Consider the following 20,768-nt stretch of genomic DNA (forward strand, 5'->3'; position numbering starts at 1 on the left):
AACATTTTTACTGTAGCACAAAAGAAAAACATACTGACTCATGTCTGGCTGAAGTCACGTGAAGAGCTTGGAAGCTTCCACTGCACATCACAGCAGTGTTGCACTGCCAGAACCTGGCTGGATAGCACCAGACAGACCACATATATCAGTCCACATATACTGGCTGCCACCTCTAAATCAAGTCCTTAGCTGCCTACAAAGTTATTTGCTTGATTATACTGCAGCATTCTGTGTCTCCTTCAATGAGTAATCAGTAAACAATAATCGTCTTCATACCTTCAATTTAATCTCTCCATTGTAAACTACTGATTAATTCTAATAAAGCGATTCAGAATCACACACCTAGGCTGCACATTGCAACCTACAAAAGCATGTTCATCTCACCATACTTCAGCAGACACTGAATAATGTCACACACTCACAATTCACCACTGCTACAAAATTTTGGAAACAATAGTTTAAAATCCTGATCTGCAGGAGTCAATTCCTCCAAGTAAGACCTCCTTTGAGAAAGTGGCCTTCACTTATGCTCATTACAAAAGTGAAAGTATACAGAGTATATTTAAACTCAGTGAAGCAACTTCTGAACTGCAAAAGCACGAAGAGAAAATGGGTTCTAATCTTTAAAGCCATCTAGATTATTTAATGTTCCTTAGTAATTTTTAAAAGGGATTTTTCCTTAGCCTGAATATAAAAGGCCAGCAGAAATATGTCTTCCCAACTTACTCTATTTCCTCCTGCTTAATATATATTAAGGTATACTACTCAATCTGGAAAAAAAGGACATGCTGGAAAAAAAATGTTAGTCATAATAACATTGATGCAAGCAAATAACACTGTAGTGCAGCTCCAGAAGTATTTCTCTTGCCAAAAAATTCCCTTTATTGGAAACATATTTTCTTAACACTCCAAAAAATAAATCAATTTTATGTTTAGCTCTAGTTTATACAGAAAATATTTTAAAATTAATAAACACTCACTGGTGAAATGTTTCTGAACTCTAAAAACTTTATATCCCAAGCTGTTTCTTCACTAAGTCTTTAGGGGACAAAGGCAGCACACTTCAGACATTGAACTGTTAGTAGATGAATTACCATTTAATGACAGGACACGTATGTCCCTAGTCTAGACTACTGTGAGAGCTGTATGTTAATAGTAAGAATTAAACATTGTAAACTTCCCTAGTGCCATATCTTCTTACAAACTCAAATATGATACCATGTTCTTTAAAAGGTAGGCTAAAACTTAGAGGCATTTTTAACAAATGCGGACTGATTCATTGTTATGCATGAAGATCACATAAAATTTGTAAACTTGATACAATACTTAATGAAACCTGGCATATTGAACTGGGTTACATCTGTAGCCCTTCTGAAACCAAGTTTAAAATAATGCTGAAGTGGTACAAACTCACAGTTGGAAATTAAGCACAGAGCTACACAAGTTGCATATCAGGAATGTAGAGTTTCAGACAGATGTAGGCATCAACGCTATAATCTTTGCTCAATCAAGAACTCTTCCCGTGAAGTACCAAGCTTCCTCTAGGAAGGAAACACCTAACAAGCAATGAGTGTAATATAGACACCTAAACCCAGCAAATATTCTACAAATATACAAGCTTACTCCAATCTTTTTATTCTATTTTGCTTCTTCCATCTGGTACCATAAGTGCAAGATTTAACAAGGATAACTTCAGGAAACAGAACATCTACTGCTAGAGGAACATGCCATAACTCAGGAAAGATGCAGTGTGTCAAGACCATCCCACCTAGCATTCAGAAATTTTACCAGTGCTTAACTCCTTCCTTGGCTGCCCAGTGTCTCCTGACAAACTCTGAACAAGTGCTGCAGTGTTTTTCTGGGGGGTTTTTTTGTATTTTTTTAAACCGTGAATCACCCTGTATTTCACAAAGAGCGAAAAACTAGTTGCCACTATCACAGGTTCCCTAAGGGCTTTTTCTTCACATTTATAATATTTAACCACAAGTCATAGAAGACTTCAGGAAATAGCTCTCCACGTGCCAGTACAGCAGCTCTGGAGACAATTGGCTCTGGGATCTTTCTTCACAGACACAGGCATACCCATTTTTTCAGCAAATCCTGCACTACACACATCCTATACTCAGGTAACATATTGTTCAGGACAATCTGGAACTCAACATCTCACAGGCAATGTCAGAGATCAGTTAATTTCATGAGTTCCCTGTTCTTGATATGCGGCTGTGTCAATTGCTAGGAAGAAACAGGGCCCAGACATTCTGTGTCACAACAATATACTATTATACAATTAGTAGCACACAGCTGCCATTGCAAATTGATTCTCCAAAGCCATCATCTTGAACAATTAGTGCCAACCCACGGTTTAAAGAAGAAGAAAATGGGAATTCAGTGAAGATACCAATCTTGTTTTGGCAAGGCAGGAGCAGATCTGTGCTCTTGCTTTTGACTACAACTGCCGGGAAAATGGGAAGTCCATGGTTTTCCAGCCAACCTTAGTTCCCAATTTACAGCATGGAGGCAAAAGTAAAAATAAATAAATATGCCTGGAATGGAAAATTTAAAGAAAGTTACTGTAAGGCAGGGAAAATGAACTGTAATACACCCTTGGTCTTATGTTTCTGGTTTTGCTTCAAGGTGTTTTATTCTCTTCAGAGAGTAGACTACCAAATCAAGCAAACTCTCAAGACATTTCATGCAGCTTTCCAGATTTAAGATTTATGCTTTTGATGAGCTCCACCTTCATAATTACTTTCTCCCAAATGCATGCAGAACTTAGTTAAGTATTTTCTCAATTTAGAGACCTGTCCTCCCCTTTGAGATCCCCAAATTTGTATATTTGATATTGCATCAAGACATGAATTTTTTATGTTTTTCCAGGAATACATGACAGCTACAGTCTTGTTTTTCCTTAGCAAAGATATTTTGGAAATGTTGATATTCCTTTTTATTGTCAGAAGGCCAAACAATGACCTATTATTCTAAAAGATATACCCTAATCTCTGATCTTATTCTTATCTTCAAAACATATTTTCATCCCCTGGTATGAAATAATCTATGCAGATTACTAGGAAGAGTCTTAAACTCACATATAAGCCCTTTATAATATATATGTTAAAAATCACATTGTAAATTAACATACAAAAGGAGAGTAGTGAAGGTGGCTTTCCATTATTTCTCAACAGAAGGCTAAATCTTTATTATTGTTGTTGTTGATTATGTTATCATTTCCTTGCAAGGATAAAAGAGCATCTCAAAGGAATGAATAAATACAAATATAAGTGACAGTTCTTTCTCCTGCAGAACTACCTAGTCTTTAAAAAGTAGTAATGCAAATATTGCCTTTTAAGCACTTGCATACACCATCTCTATAGCTGTCATTGGCCTTGATGCAAATGAGAATGAAAAAACATCCATTTCACAAGAGCACAGTAAGATTTCAGACAGCATCCCTTATATGCATCTTTTTAAGTCCCTCCCTCAATGAATCAAAATATTAAAGCTTCTTGGTTGCTGTCAAATCCTTGGAATTCTCTTCCTTTCAGGTGCCCATACTCAGACACTGACTTTCTGGAAGAGATATCTTAGGTAGCTGCACATCCTTTAGAATTAGATAGCACTTCTCACATATATCAGTATCCCCCACAACACTTATTTCCTGTCTCTGGGTTCTGATATGTTCAGTATTCCTTGACTCTTTCAGTCAACATAAAACATTCCTTATGAAATCTTTGAAGTCAGGCTTCTCCCACATATAAAATTCTCACTGTTTGACATTAATATTTAGCTTTATTAATTTTAAAATTACTGGCTATTAGAATATCAAATACTCAAGTCAATTTGCTCTGGGTCATTGGATCACCAAGACATACATCTGCACCTGCTACTCTGTTTAATGTCTCATTCACTGTGTGCATTCACAGGTACAGATCAAAAGGTAGTACTTCCAAAGGGTGGAGCAAAGATGCAAAATTTAAAAGCTTCTATCCAGGAAAATCTATCTATATCCTGCTAATACATTACATTTGCTGAACAATTTGACTTCTGACATCTCAAAAACTATTCCCCTTTCCATTAGTCAGCAAAAAGTTTCTTCCTTCTGTTTTTATTTAAGTCCTGAGAGACTACATATGGTCATATCCTCTACCCCTTTTCTGTGCAATTATTACATAGAGAACCCAACAAGCAGATGGTTTTGCATTCTGCAAATTATACCATCCACTGCCATGGTTCACAACATGGTTCCTAGACTCCCTTCCAAAACCTATGAAACATCTTCTGTACCCCTGATCACAGATCTCTGTCTTCTCCAAGATACTCTTATCTTTTAATGAAAAACATACATGAATAGAACTTCACATTATGTTACTGAAACATTCCAAAAGGGTTATGGGTTGTCCTTTTCATGTTTACCTCACCCTGTCTAGCACCAGAACAAGTACTAGATATTTTCTGTATGATGACACCAATCTTACAACTTAAATTTAGCCTATGCATTTTTTGGAGAATGTTTCAACATCATTTGTATTACCTTTCAAATGCATTCTTCACCATTTTGCATTTATGTGCTCTTCACAGCTTCCTATTTCACTTTATCACATTTATTTACATTATAGTATAGTCCACTTTTCATTGTAGCTGGCAAAGCTTTTGAATTCATGGCCTCTTCCATTAGCATTATTCCACTTGAGGAATCCTGTTCTTCATTTAATATAAGTAGTTTCTTACTTGCACTGCATATATTAGCATAATGATGTGTTTATTACACTTTCTGCACAATTGTCAGAATTCAGAATATCTCTAATACTTGTGTTGACTGCCACATTGCTGCTACTGTTTCCTTTCCATATTCCTGTACTAGGCCAGATTTTGAGCAAATTTCTCTATCTTTAAGTTTTCTCTTTTTCTGTTTGTTCTGCTATGTGACATATGCAATGGTCCTTCTAGACTGCTCAGCTTGTACTCTTAAAGCCTGCTCATTACTGTATTTGCTGTTATACCTTTGAAGTATAAGGAAAATACACTCTTTTGTAAGCATTTATTTTAATTATATATTATGTATCACATTTTATATATTATACATTGTACAGTACAGTTTCAAACCTCAGATTACCTCTACCATTTTGCCTTCAAATTAAACTCTTACCCTGCATGCACCTCCTTCTCAAGGCAACATCTTTAGTTAGTCCTCAACCTTCTTTACTACCTATGAAAAGCTGCCTTCTCCTCACCAAATGGCTGTAATTTTGTTATATTTATAAATAATGGCAAAACCATCACCAGCCAGTCAAGAGAGGGGATTGTTCTGCTTTACTTTACACTGGCTACACCTTGAATATTGTGTGCAGTTTTGGGTACCACAGTATAAGAATGATATTAAACTGTCAGAGACCATTCAGGGGACAGCAACAAAGAGGGTGAAGGGTCTTGAGAGGAAGCCATATGAGTAGCAGCTGAGACCACTTGGTCTGTTCAACCCAGAGGAGACTGAGGACAGACTTCACTGCAGTTTCAACTTCCTCATGAGGGGAAGAGGAAGGACAGGCACTGATATCTCCTCTGTGGTGACCAGTGACAGGACCGCAGGGAATGGCCTGAAGCTGTGTCAGTGGAGATTTAGGCTGGCTCTTAGAAAAAGGTTCTTCACCCAGAGGGTGGTTGGGCACTGGAACAGCTCCCCAGGGAAGAGGTCACAGCACCAGCCAAACAGAGCTCAAGAAGCATTTGGACAATGCTCTCAGCACATGGTGTAACCCTTGGGGATGGTGCTGTGCAGGGCCAGGACTGGACTCAGTGATCCTTGAGTGTCCCTTCCAACACAGCATATTCTGTGATATGTGCACAACAGAATCTTAGAAAGATGCTTGCTTACTACCATTCTAAACTTAAACTCTTAAAACATATGCATAGTTTTTGTAATACACATTACAGAGTTAGACCCACTGAGTCAACAAAACTGCTCCCACCGGGAGGGTACAGTATATATATTTACCAGGTGAAGATCACTGTATGTATGTGTTCCAAAACCTGTTTCTAAATATTAGAAGAGGCAAGACTGGAGAGAAAAATAGGAGATGAATATGCAGACTATTCACCCACCTGGTGAGTGGGGGAGGAAAAAAAAACAAGAAAAAGAAAAAAAGGAGACATCTTTTTATGAGGTTGAAGACCACAGATTTGGAGGAAATGCTGTGAATAATGCTCCAGCGGCATCTAGGGCACCAAATTAAATTTCTTTCTCTCCCTAAGGAAAAATGATTCCAGTCTCTCAGAAGATACCATATTTACAAAGCCATCTGAAAGAGGGCAATCTCCACCTCACCCAATTGTGCTGTTCTCATTTTTGCTGTAATTTAACACTCAGTGAAGCTAGAGCAGGACCCAGTTGTCTCACTACACGAATAAGCATCACAGCTCCTTAGCTAAACAGACTGTCCTGCTCTCTGACCCAAAAGCACATTTGAATGTTCTATGCCAAAGAAGGCAACTCAGACAGAAGAAGCAAAGTAGTCCACATCTGTACACCATACAGGACCAGTAGTTAAGATGCTGACATGCAAGACCTTAGTTCAGACCCATGCTCTGCTTCTAGCAGAGCAGCTCTTCACATACATGCTGAAATGGTTCACATAGGACCACAAAATCTGTTTACTCCACACTATAACCCTGCTTGCTAAGAGGAAGGTCTTGCTTTTGTCCCTCACCCCAGTGAACTAAGCCCCCGGTGTTTTCTTTATAATCAGTGGAGATGGAAGGGGATAACTGCATGGGGTAATTTGCAGTGGGAACTTAATTTAGCCTCCTGAATCACTTCCTGGAAGAAGCACATTCTCCATTGTGGAGAGTAGCCAGTTGAGTTAAGTGTCTTAGCTACACAGTTAGTAGGGAGTTGCCAGATTTTATATGCCGAGGCCTGGGATAGTCCCAGACATGGTTAGTAGGTCCAGCGCATGACACTCTGAGCACATTCTGCGGAAAGGTCTTCCAGTCCATGCCCAGTAAGTCTGACATGCCCAGTATGTGCACATGATTTATCCACATATGCTTGCCGCGCCGTCTGGCATTCAGAAAACCAGACGGTTGTTGCAAAAGAATGGGAAGTCACACCCTATGCAATCTTCATATGAATCTTATTGTGCAATGTGGGGTAGCCATGCTCCAAAAGATACCTGCTGAACATGGCCTTACTTAATTTTACAGGCAGGGTTAGGAAATTAAAAAGGTAAAACTAATTTCATTTTACATCTAAAACTGGAAGATTTCTTTTGGCTCACCTATCAAACCAAGAGGAAAAATAGGTAACTTTCCCAGCCTCAACTACAGCTCTATGGACAGATTCTTCCATAAGGAGCTCAGAAGTGTTACCATTTCACTGTTGTCTGTCTCAGCAATAGATTTACTTAACTTTGGTTAATTCATTTCCTTTATTTTATTTATATATCAGACAACTTTATACAATAAAGCGTATATCCTCAACAAATCCATAGCAGGAGCTGCAACTTTATTTTTGCACAAGGAGGTTTATTCCAAAGCAAAATTATCTAAAATATTGTAAAAGGCTCCTGCTTGAATATTCAATCTTAGCTTCCACTTATCTCAACATATTTAATATTCTTACAGAACAAAAATACATAAAAGGCAAAAAAAACAGCAAGTCAAAAACACATCAAGTAATTGAGCAACAAGCCCCATCTCTTCCAAAGTTTAAAAAGGTGGGAAAATGCCTGAATCAAGGTTCTTTTCGCCCTTTCCATACATACTAAACTATGCTGGTGAAACACTAACTCCATTCATTTTTGTCACTGACTTTACATAGGCCAGAATCCTAGCCTCAGCTTCCCTCTGAAATAAAAAGCATCTAACTACCTTGCAAGATCAGGATTAGTGCGCTTTAGCAAAGTAAAGTTCAAGTTACACCACTCAAAGATTACAATCTCTGAAAATGCCTCTGAAAATACCTTGGACACCTTTGGCCTGCTTCCTTCTATTTTATCTTACTTCTTAAGAAAAAAAAAAAAATCTCATTAATTCAGGCCTTGTCTAGGAAAAAAATAATATTGACCTGAAACATGATATCCAAGAATTTATCCTAACAATGAAAACACAACAAAGAAACATATATAGCTGAATTGGTATTAAAAATATTTAAGTTTCAGCTATAGCCTCCGTCCATGATCAACACTCAATGCAGGTAATTTTCTTACAAGAAAGTAATAAAAATAGAAATGCTGAATTTCCATGGCATGGCTCCTTTCCAGTAAGTCCACTACAATTGTGCAATGGGATCATGAGATGACTGTGGAGTTCAGCACCTTGCATGGAGGAAGCAGGGAAGCAAGTAAGATTGAAATCCTGTATTTCAGGAGAGATAACTTTAGCCTCTTCAAGATCTTCTTGGAAGAATCCCATGGGAATAGGCCCTGCAGAGAACAGGGGTCCAAGAGAGCTGATCAATAAATATTCAAGCATGACCTCCTTTGGGCTGAAGACCAGTGCATCCTGATAAGTAAGAAATGGAGCATAGAGAGCAAGACAGCTGCATGGATGAGCAAAAAACTCCTGTCATAAGTGAAGTACAAGCTGGAGATACACAGGAAGTGAAAGCAGCAACAGGACACTTGGAACAAATAAAAAAATGGTGTCCTGATGGGATGCATTCACAAGGAGCTGAGGAGGAGCTGGTAGACACCATAGCTGAGCTGCTTGCAGTTGTCTTGGAACAGTCATGGCAATCAGGAGAGGTGTCTGAGGACTGGAAGAAAGTAAATGTCACCCTAGTCTTCAAAATGGGCAAAAAGGAGGACCCAGAGAACTACTGGCCAGCCAGCTCCACCTCGATCCTTGGAAAGTACCTCATTCTGGAAGCCATCTTTATCCACATGGATGCCAAGAAGGTGATCCAAATTAATCATGGATTCAGCAAAGGGGAATCATGCTTGACCAACCTGATGGGACAACTACTTGGATGGATGAGGGCTATTCTCTACCTTGACACCAGCAAGGCTTTAGATCCTGTCTTCCATGATATCCTCATAGGCAAGTTTAGGAAGTGAGAACTAAATGAGTGGAGAGTGAGCTGGATTGAGAACTGGCTGAATGGCAGATCCCAAAGAGCTGCAGTCAGTGGCGCAGGGTCTAGTTCGAGGTTCATCACAAGTGGTGTCCCCCAAGGGGAGACACTGGGCCCAGTGTTGTTTAATTTGTTCAGCAGGGACTTGGTCAAAGAGACAGATGCCTCCTCAGCAGGTCATGAAGACCTGGCTGGAAGCAGTGGCCAATATCCCAGAGTGCAGCCTTGAGAGGATAGAGAGATGGGCAGAGAAAAGCTGTCTGAAATTCAACAAAGACAAAAGCAGGGCCCTGCACTGGGGAGGAATAACTCCAAGCACCAGCACAGGCTGGGGGCAGATCTGCTGGGAAGCAGCTCTGAGGAGAAGGACCTGGTGGAGAGCAAGCTGTCCATGAGCCAGAAGTGTGTCCTGGTGGCCAAGAAGGCCAATGGTGTCCTGGGGTGCATTAGGAAAAGCATTGCCAACAGGGTGAGGGGTGTGATCCTGTCCTTCTACTCAGCCCAGGTGAGGCACATCTGGAGTGCTGTGCCCAGTCCTGGTTCCTCAGGACAAGAGTGGCATGAACCTCCTGGAAGAGACCAGCAGTGGGCTATGAAGATGACTAAGGGACTGAAGCATCTCCTATACGTGGAAAGGTGAAAAAAGCTGGGCCTTGAGAACACTCAGAGGTGACCTTGTCAATATATGGAAGTATCTGAAAGAACAATATCAACAGGACAGAACCAGGCTCTCCTTGGTGGTGCTGAACAATAGGACAAAGGCAGTGAAACAAACTGATGCACAGCAAGTTCCACCAAACATGAGGAAGAACTTCTTTACTGTGCAGATGACCAGGCACTGGAACAGATTGCCTGGAGAGGTTGTGGCGCCTCCCTCACTGGAGATATTCACGAACCATCTGGATACAACGTTGTGCCACATGCTCTAGTAGACCCTTCTTGAGCAGGGAGGTTGGACCAGATGATCCCACCAGTGTTCCCTTTAAACCTGACCCATTCTATGGTCCTGTGATACCATAATATTACGAATAACAGTAGCTAAAACACAAAAACTCCATATGTGCATTTCAGGACAGGCAGTAGTTTGGTTTGCCTTTTGCAGTTACTGAAAATATAAATTCACAATCAACCAGGAATTAAGATGCATCCCAATTATATATGATCATATATAATTTAACAGCAGTGATGTACTACATATATCTGGATGAAGAGATCTTCACAAATATAACAGCATCCTGAAAAAAGCATATTCACAACCCAAGCAGTAGAAGCTTTCAAATCTCTATGGATTTATCTCTCCATTTGAAATCCATGTAAATTAGTAAATTTATACAATCTGCCTTGCTTTTTAAAGGGCAGTTTTTAAAGGGCAGTTTTTCAGCAGTAACAAGCTAAATATACATCTCACATCAACAACACACTGAAGCAGTTTTAGAATTCTTTGCTCCATTTCCTGCTATACTTCTGCTCAGGCAAGGATATCTGGATGACACCTTAGGGCCCATACTCTTAGACATTTGTGTAGGGAGAGATGACAAACATGAGAGAAAGAACTGCAATCCAAAAAAATAAGGGGAGATAGGGGATCCCTCTTTACTTAAAAATGAAAACCAAAATGGAGAAATCAGGTCCATGTTCAGTTATGTAATTTTTTTTGCTCTACAGTGATTAGGGATCCAGAATATCGCTAAGCTACTTTCTCTGTTACACTTGTCAGCATAAAAATAATGAAGAAAAAATAGAACCTGAGAAATCTGGAAAATGCCATCCTAAAGATATTACAGGCTGCACTGCCAAGCCCTATTTTCTCATTAGTATGGAAAAAAAAATGGAAGTTTCTTGAAAACAATGTGTTCAAGACCAAATCTTTCATTTCAGTATATACATCCCAAACCTTTTTCAAAACTCTTGAGTGACCAAATATATTGAGGGAGAGACTGTGTTCCTGCCACCCTGCCCAACACTGACTGCCTCCTGAAGGATGATGCTCTCTTCCAGCCTCATGAGCTGTTTTGTCTCTGCCCGATTGAGACAGCCTCAGTGAAAACCCTCAGGAGCCCCATCAGTTCTCACAAACCAGAAGGGCAATGTCTACAACAAGACATACAAAAAAAAGAACAAATACAAAATTCAGTGCTTTGTGATCCTGGATATTTTAAGAGCCTAGAAATTACAAAACTGATTTTCACCGTGCTTACCTTTAACTCACCTTAACCAATTACCCAGATCTTTAAAGGAAGGTTTTTTTAAAAAAAAAGACAAATTCTGAAATGAAGATATTATGTCACCCACTGTCCAAAACTCCTTTAATAATTAGTAGCCTAGTGTCTCATGTTTTATTATACAATTCCAAGTCACCAGAAATAACTTCTCAATCCAGCCAAGTCATGCAATGATGTACAGAAGTTGCTTTGAGGAGGAAGGGGCTAGAGGCTGAGGAGCCTCATAGACAGTTTTATGTGACATTAAATCTACAACAGTCTCAAAATCTAGGATAAAAACTACTCAAAATACCAACAGCTCTTAGCTTCAATGAATTTAAACATGCTCTTTTTTTTTAGCACAAGCTCACATGACTTGTTAAATAATTTACTCTATAAATTACTTATCCTGTCTTACTTATTAACAATTCTAGAGTGCTTTATATAACTGCATTAGAAATTTATTTTGTGGTTTTGAAATGTACGCAATACACAATCACCTCCCTTTTAATAAGCAAGAGCTTAAAAGTCACCTACTATTTTGTTGGCAAGCAGTTCTTCCTGAAAAACACCAATTAATTTCAAACCTCATCCACCTGAATAATCATAAATAAACATATTAATGACTTGATAGCAGAACTGTGAAACTAGGCCAGGAATATACTTGTACTGCAAGATGGCACTTTTAAATCAAAGTCTTTGAAGAGTCATGTACACTGAGATACAACAGCAATACATTTTCCTTAATGAGAAAATATTACAGTGGTCCTGAAAATATTACAGAAGTCCTGACCACTCTAAAAAATTCTCATTTACTATCCTATTAATATTTTTGCATGAGTGATCTCAACAAGGCCTGCTTATTTGCCATTGTGTCTACAATGAATGGATTTTACAAAACTGATAAAGCAATTTTGCTTTTGTCACTCTTGGTCCTTAGCTTTTAATGTATCAATAACTGATACCATTTATCCTAATGCAGGATCTCACTCTGGAGTTCAGTTTATCTCCAATAATACCAAAGTGACCAAACAATTATTACAAGTACAGTGTGTTATGATAAACACCAGTACTTGTTTTCCAGATAAAGACCAGCCCACACCATCATCTTAACCAACCAGGCAAATATAAAATCTGTCTCATTTACTGTAGTAGAACACTATGCAAAAACAGCCAGGAAGGGAAAGAGTGAGAGAGATGACTAAGAAAGCACCAGGCATAAATACTCTTATGCCCTCCCACACCAAGTTTCAGCAGCTGGCCTTCATAGGGCTGATGCAGAAGTACCCTCTACATAGCTTTGGATGCTGAATCTGAGCAGGAATCAAGAAATAGCCGGACTGGATGAGACTGCTTATAAACTCTAAAGCACAACCCACCTGTGGACCAAAACAGTGAAGCACCGGAGTCTTAAGTGGTGGAGGTTGCCAGATACATGGTACCTCATCTCTGTTATTCCTGCTGCACCATCCCATCTTTTTCCATCTCTTAAAGCCAAGTGGAAAACCCTGGCTTCCCACTCACATCCTGCCTGCTCAATGCCATGCACCTGGCCTATAGCCAATCCTCTGCACCACCATGGGTTTCACATACACACCCCAACCATGCAGTTAATCCAGCGCTCCCAGTATGTGTGGCAAAGAACTCAATCAGGACCCACGCCCCGGGTGCCTGTGGATGTTTTGCTTAGGACTGCAGGATGCACTCCTGTCAAGACCAGGACATAACTAACAAGTGAAGGATTGATTTCAATAGATACTCATAAAATACATGTGAATAAATTCTTCAAATTAACTGTCTTATACTTTTTACATGTTATTTATACCAAGAGTAATTCCACCAGAGACCAATGGAATGTATCTGCAGAGAACATAAAAGAAGAACCAGGCCTGAAGCTACACAAGTAAAATGTAACACTCCAGTCTCTTAAACCTGTTTCTTAGCTAGAATTAAGCAAGATCTGTGGTGTTATAAACACGTTGACAATCTGTACCAACTGTATTAGAACTGCTCCTGTGCTTTCACACAATGAAATAACATGACAGCTACTGCAGTTCAATCTTTAATTTGTCTATAAACTAATTAAGGGGTCCTTGTGTTTTATGTTAAAAGCACACAAGAAAATACCATCTTAAATATGTGCAACAGCATCTCCTGAGAAATCCATGACTCAAAATTATTTTTAGATCACCAAACAAAACAATGTGCAATGTCACAGAATGATACAGTAAAAACCAAAAAGCATTGTAAAGACAATGATGCTTAAAATAACCCAGAAAAATTAACACCAAAAGCATCAATGTAAAAAGACTAGACATATTTTAGTTCATCATGGAAAAAAACATATTTACAATATGTGTTTTCTGTTCTGGCCTTTCAAACCAGAGATTAAATTCAAGATGAGAATTGCTCTGTTACTTCTAAACAGAATGCACTGCATAAAAAGGCTACCACAGCCTATAAAAATAATCAGAGATGCATAGTTCAAGGTATTTTTTTTTTCTATTTAAGCAATCTGCAGAAACATCTGAATCAATAACAGTTATAACTCAGAAAGACCATTTCTGTATCACAGGTCCTAAAAAATTTCCCAAAGGTAGGCCATACATGAGCAGTAGAAATGAATGCCTCCAGCCTTCCCCCCAAGCAAATGCAGGGAAATGCAGCAAATTGACTTCAACGAACTGCAAAAATGTAGCCCAAAGGCTAGAATTTAATCTAAACTCCAACTGTATTTCAATAGTACTTTTCTATTTCTTCTAGAAGACACTGAAAAACAGAAGAAGGATGGAGAATATAAATTGTGAGAAATCTGTATAGATTGGAGAAAAATATGCTGGTATCTTTTACATTAAATGCTACAGAAAGCAATTGAAAAACAGGGGTAGGGAAACATAAACAAAAAAGCTTGAGAAGGTTTTTCCTGAGCACTATCATCTACACATCCAGTATCCAAAATTTTTTGCTCTGCAAAAGATTTTCTTAGGCAACGGACATGAATGCTTTGGTGCTCTGAACTGTGAAACCATGCCGGATTTAACACAAAAAGGTACAGAACTCCCTCATCAAATACTGTCTTCGAGGCCAACGTGGATGGAAGCACCACATGAGAATGAGAGGGAAAAAAACTTTTTTCCTCACGGTCAGTTAGGTTTCTCTAATTCCTTCCCAATTGCTAATAAGCAGCACTACGTTCATTCCTCTGCAGGTTTTGTGTTTTTTTCCTTCCAGCCACCTCCACTGAGAAGGTCAAAGCAGGTTCGCATTCCTATGGTTAGGGTACGAAAGCCAGTTTGCTGTCACTTTCTGCCGCATCTCTCTCTTCCTTTACTTTTTTCCTTTTTTTTTTTTTTTTTTTTTTTTTACGGAAATAAAACAGGACAAATCTGGGGCGAAGGGCAAGCCACCCACCAAACACTCTCGGTTCGCAGAGATAAGATCAGCGAATGAAAGACGTAAAAAAAAAAAAAAAGTAAATTAAAAAAAAAAATAGAAAAATCCCTCCGTTTCATACCTGCTGCCGCCGCAGAGGTGCGGATGTGCAGTGCGCAACCCGCGGCAGCAGCTGGGGCAAGGGTCGGAGGCGAAGCCCCAGCCCCGTCCCGCTCCCCGGCTGCCCCGTGGTCCCGGGCAGCCGGCGCCGACCCCCCGCCCCGGTCCCCGCGACCTGCATCGCCAACAATTCGGATTCATTATGTAAAACGGGCTGGCAGCGCCAGCTCTTGCAAGCCGCGTCCAAATAAAATCAAAAGGGGCTTTTAGGCTTCCAGCCACCACATCCGCCCGCGGAGCAAAAGCCTCTGGCGTGGGTCAGTTCCCCGCTGCCCCCGCCCGCGGCTTTCCCCGCCCGCTCCGGCCCGTCGCCCCCGCGCCCGGCCCCGGGCCGTACTCACATCTCGGTAACATTGTCGCCCTCAGCGCTCCTCTGCGGCACGGGAAAGGAAGCGATGCCCGGCGACGATCCCGTGCACCAGATCCGCCAGGAGCTGCACCCGCAGGACGCGGGGCAGCCCAGCGCAGCCGGCCAGCAGCCCAGCACCAGGCAGCACAAGCCCCACAGCTGCGCCAGGCCGGGACCCGGCCTCCGCCGCCAGGACACCATGCTCACTCCAGCACTGCCCCGACGGCCTCCTCCAGCTCCCGCCGCCGCCGCTGCCGGGCGCACGGCCGGAGGGTGCGCAGCCTTCCGCGCCGCGGGCGGGCACGCCGGGCTCACATGGGCGCGCCGCAGCCGCAGCCTCCGCCGCCCCGCTGAGGGCTCTGACCGCCCCGCTGAGGGCTCTGACCGCCCCGGGCGCCGCGCGGGCCGGCGGGGGCCGGCGCTGGGCGCCGCGGCGACGGGGACGAGCGGGGCCTCCGGCGCGGCACCTGCCCCTAGCCCCGCGGGCGGACAGCGGCGCCGCCTGCCCCCGCGGCTGCTGCCGATGATGCTGCAAAACGCGCGGGGCGGAGGGGGCAGGTGGCGGAGGCTGCGCTCCTATCTGCGGGGGCCGCTGACCGCCGGAGGGACGGCGAGCGGGCGGCGACGGAGGCGCAGCGAGCGGCGGCGGCGGCGGGGCTCAGAGCTCCGCGCTCGCCCCTTTATGCACCGTCTCCTCCTCCCTCCCTCCAGCTGATAATAAAGCAGCTCCGGCTCCTGCTTCAGCCCAAGACGGGGAGCTGCCGGCAAAGTGACGTGGGGCTGACGCAGAGAGGGGCAGAAACTCCACAAAATGAGCCTGAAATAAAAATGAAAAAAAAAAAACAAGGGAGGAAGGAGGGGGGAGCGGGGGAAAGGGAGGGTGCCGAAGAGCAGATACCAATAGGCAGCCTGCACTTGAGCTTTCAGCCTCGCACGTACATGTACATGTACACACACACACACACTCTCATACCGGCGTACACGCACGCCGCGGGATGGGCAGCGCGTCGCCGCCTGTGCGGACAGTGTGCCTCGCCTGGCGGACGGAGGCACCGTGCCGAGAGGCACCTGGCATGCCCGCCAAGGCGGGAGCTGGCCATCGGGTGATAAGCGGGGGTGCGAGAACTCCGGGAGACGACGAATGAGCGACCATAAAACGCCTTGTTTTCCCCTTGACAGCTCCGCGGTCGGGGCTGGTTTTCGTTTCTCTGCCCCCACCCCCGGTTGCGGGCTCCGCAGCGCTGCCAGCGCACCGGATCCCGCCGCAGTGCCCCGCGCTGAGCGCTCCGCAGGCGCCACCGCGCGTCCCCGCCGCCGCCGTGCACCGCGGCCCGGCCCGGAGAGCCGTGCAGCCCCCGCCGCCCCACCGACCCCCGGGCGCCGGGTGGGACGGCGCACGACACACCACGAGAAGTAGTTACCATTTCCCGACATCGAGGCTGAGGCAGGTCTGAATGACATACATGTGTCACGTATTCGCAGGTGCAAAGACCCGCTGATCTTCCCTTGCTGTTTCTGAGATTCTGTGCTTCTGTCCTGGCACATGACATCTATGACGACAGGTTCTTCACTTATCACTTCACCATTAAGTATAAAAATGTTGATGGTCCTTTCTTACCTTGTTACCCAAGCTGAATGTTTTGAAGTTACTAAACCAGGGCAAATTAAAGAATAAAAGGTTACGGAATTCCTATTACAAAGGTACAGAATGAACAGTTAATACATTGTTAGAAGGTGCTTGGGAATCCATTTGACATGACATTCACTAATTGAAAACACACTCCATTCCATTTGTATTTGCTCAGGCTAACAGGAAAAGCCACATTTTACCAGGTGGCTTTGTAGGCCAAGCATGTGTAGATTTTGCTTTAAAAGAACATCCTAATAAGAAAGTCATAGACATACCTAGCTGAAGCACTCTATACAGAAATAATATACCTCCCCATAAAGCAACAAATGCAGACAGTACAAAAAGCCATAATCAAAAAAATTGTCAGTCATGATACTTTTTAACCAAAGTTCTGAAGTTTATTGTTGTATACTCAGAATATACTGCCTCTCTATGAAGTTCAGCACTTTGAAGTAAAGTATTTCTCTAAACAAAATATTTATGGAAGGAAAACAAGTAAAATTAAAATGTCATGTGGCATTTTTCTAGAGGAAAATGTTGGTAATTTTTAAAGAATGTGAAGGAAAGAGAAAAAATAATAGCATAAACTGCAATACTATTCAAATCAGAAAAGACCTTGAGAAAGAGCCTTAATGCAGGGTAGAAGTAAAATTTTTAAACCTGTAAGTTGCTGCAACACCCGTATTATTGCTCTCCAGCCAAGTCTTCTTACAGTTTTGGAAAATGTGCTTTATTTCCCCCTCTCTCTCCTGGAGGAACACAAGGATATCACCTCATTGGGGCAATAAATACCCTTTTTAACTGTCCTATCAATTCTATGACAACAAGCTCACATTAATCTTATCATATATACTGAATCAGCATATATACTAATCAGCATATACTGAACATTATTCTTTCACAAACATCTGTTTTCTGTGAATCTGTGAAATTGAGGCGTTGTCAAAGAAGTTTTAGATAAAACCATGCAATTGGATCAAATTGGCTAATTAAACAATTCAATAGTGTTGAAAGAGTAAAGTTCTGTAGGCCAGATCATATATATTCATAAGGTTGCAGACCAGTGTTAAATAAAGCTTGAGGCAACACTTGGAAAAGGGTATTATCACCTGTTGTGGTAAACATCAGTTTCTCTGCTGCAATTCAAAATATTTCTTATAGGAGTGTTGCTAACTGTACAGTAATCTTGTCTTAGAAGGTTTGAGATGCATATATTTCTATATGACAATACCAAAAATTATCAGGTGTGAAACTATGATGGTAAAATTGCCAACTACTGTTAAAAACCTATTTTCCCCCTAAAATTAGTATTTGACCAAAATTGACGGGGGAGGGAGAATGTGGGAAGAAGCAAACTGAAATTGTCATATTTTCAGGTGACCAAAATTGTTAAAATGAAAGCTATGGAATACTCTATCAAGAAATACCATTGCTGGCTTAGTAGGGAAAACAGCAGCCCTTTCTACAGGCACAGCTCCTGCTTTGAGTCTTTAAATTCTAGAATTACTAAAGGGAAAGGCTGTACAAATAAGTTCAGTGGTAAATCATGACTTCGCTTCTACATAGATAAGTTTTATTTTGATGTTTTCTGTGCATATTTTTCTCTCAGATTCAAGAAAGTAGAAAAGAACATAAAATACTCAAATACTTCCTATTAATCAGTACTTAAGGAAGAGCCACAATATGAATCAATATTTAAGGAAGAGCCACAACTAAACCTCTAAAGACAAGTAGCTTTCTGGTAATGCTACAAGACAAAATATCATCCTGAAGGTGGTAAAATTATGGCAAAGAGTTAAACATATTACAAAGCTATAGAGTGTGGTGAGAGGGTTAGAAAATATGAATTGAGCCAAGATTGAAAGAACTCACTTTCTTCAGTTCATGAAAGTCTGACAGAAAGTTCAATAACAGCCCTGAAATATGTAACAAGGACAGGTAATATTTTTTGTCTATAGGATAGGACAAGGATTAATACACTTGATTTACAACAAGGCAGATTCATGTTTGGCATCATGAAAACTTTTGAAAAGAACAGTTAAGAACAGCAAATAGATCACTTCAGAGAACCCTCAAATCTTGAGTAATAGAGCCTTCTCAGAGCAGATGAGGTAAACCTCTTCCAAGCTGGTAAAGAGATTTGCCTTAGGTGAGAGCAAATCAATGACTTCCCAGAAAATCTGTTGTTTGCAATACACATTTCTTTGCCTTTTTTTTTTTTTTTTTTTTTTTTTACTGACATAGATAAAGTTATGGGAGAACATTCATCTGACTATATTACAAGGAAAACCTGAAGATGCTGAAAAACTCACTGTTTGCTTGAAATTTGTGTTCTAAAGTTTACCATTTGATTGCTTCAAAAGTTTTGAAACTAACTCATACACCATACATAAAGAATGTGTCACAGCACAGGAAGTATAGTAAATATCTGTAAAAATTTAAACATGTATTTTGTAAAAGAGGTAGGAGCTGAAAACTCAAAGACTCCTTGTGAGAGTACTTTTATTTAGGTGGAGGAATAAGGAATTATACCACAGAGTCTGGGAACAGGTAAAGGCTACATAATTTGTGTGTGCAATGGTACCTTATCCCATCCAAAGGAATGTGTACCAAAAGACTAGTCTCACCAAAACTGTGCAGAAATAAACTGCTTAAACTTTGCTTACAGTTTGAGAATTTTTAGCTCTTACAAGAGTGAGAGGTTGGACAGTTCATGGGACCTTATGATCTTATCAGAAACATTTTGTTTTCCAGCAAAATATCCCAATTCCCATGAAACTTTTCACATGAAGTATTCTTGCGTTCAAGCTAGAATTATGGTCATATACAACTCTGTACCATGACTCAGAGCAAGCTTGTGAACTCCGCTTGACAGCATCTTTTGGGCTTACACTGAGGTGTACCTGCTTCTCTAACATAAGATCTCACATCTTTTCCCTGAATGACAAAATCTGGCTTCCATACTACACTTTTCTGAATTTCCTCCAAACACGAGGCACTCTCCGAGTGTTTTAGCTTACATTTTAATCTTTCCAGTATTCCACCTATTTGCAGATTTATCTAGCTACTTTATGCTGGCTGATTTTGCATTCCTAATAATGTGTTTACCTTATCACTTTGAAGCCCTACTCAGCCTTCATTTGCTTTAAAGTGAAGCTGAATCCTGCCACCTTGTGCTCAAGAAAATCAGCACAACTTTTTATTTTGGGAAGGAGAGAAAAAAGAGGAAAGGGGAAGGAAAAGTTTATTAACTACCATTTTTCTATTAAACAAGGATTTGAAGATCTGGAGATTTAATTGGTTGGGTCCAGTTTGATATGGCCTGAGATGTCTGCATGAGATCTTCTCAAAAGGACAATCACTCTCCTAGAGACACTGTTCACACCATGGAGAGCCACTTTCAATCTCTCTGCAGGGGTTTGAAGCTGTGGCCTCCTCCGTAACCTGATGCAACTAAGACACTTATCCAGCCTCTCATCCTGTAACCTCTGTCTGTTTGATGGCTCAAAGTATTAATCACAGTGTTCTGGTTATGCTTGGTCACATTTGCTATGACACCACCATTACTTTCTTTTCATCAATAAGAAATCACATCACAGACTGGATGGAAAGACCTTTCTCATTTATAAAAAAATACGAGTATTTTTTGAGGGGGTGGTAAAAGTAATCCTTGTAAGGAGCAATGGATGTCCTTTTTCTGCTTAAGTCCAAGTAAACATTCTTTTTTTCTGTCTGACATGATTCCACCAATACCTTTCTGGTAATGTGTAAATGCAGACATCATCCCAAAGGTGGTAGAACTGACATAGACTTGGAAAGGTATCTTCCTCCACCACACGCTTAATTGCACCTTCCCTCCTCCTCACCCCTGCCTTGTTCTGTACACTGCCACTCCCTTCCCTGCATCTTGTCACTGTGAGCTCCTGCCTCAGCATCAGCCTATCTTATCCACCACTCTTGTGAGTCTCT

General features: G+C 41.3%; 1 protein-coding gene across 3 annotated transcripts in view; it reads right to left on the bottom strand.

The window, feature by feature from the left end:
- Window positions 1-15,513, bottom strand: part of NTRK2 (neurotrophic receptor tyrosine kinase 2) — a 193,519-nt gene extending 178,006 nt beyond the window's left edge. Inside the window, exon 1 of one of the 3 annotated variants that reach the window (XM_031507311.3) lies at window positions 15,162-15,513. In XM_031507311.3, the coding sequence (XP_031363171.1) occupies window positions 15,162-15,370 (209 nt within the window). In that variant the 5' untranslated portion in view covers window positions 15,371-15,513. Of the gene's footprint in view, window positions 1-14,782; window positions 14,840-15,161 lie in introns of those variants that run through there. The other 2 variants (XM_021534431.4, XM_085566788.1) reach the window with 2 other exon arrangements.
- Window positions 15,514-20,768: the final 5,255 nt, after the last annotated feature.

This window comes from Lonchura striata, chromosome Z (assembly GCF_050655825.1).
Source record: "Lonchura striata isolate lonStrDom1 chromosome Z, ASM5065582v1, whole genome shotgun sequence".
In the NCBI taxonomy this organism is placed as follows: Eukaryota; Metazoa; Chordata; class Aves; order Passeriformes; family Estrildidae; genus Lonchura; species Lonchura striata.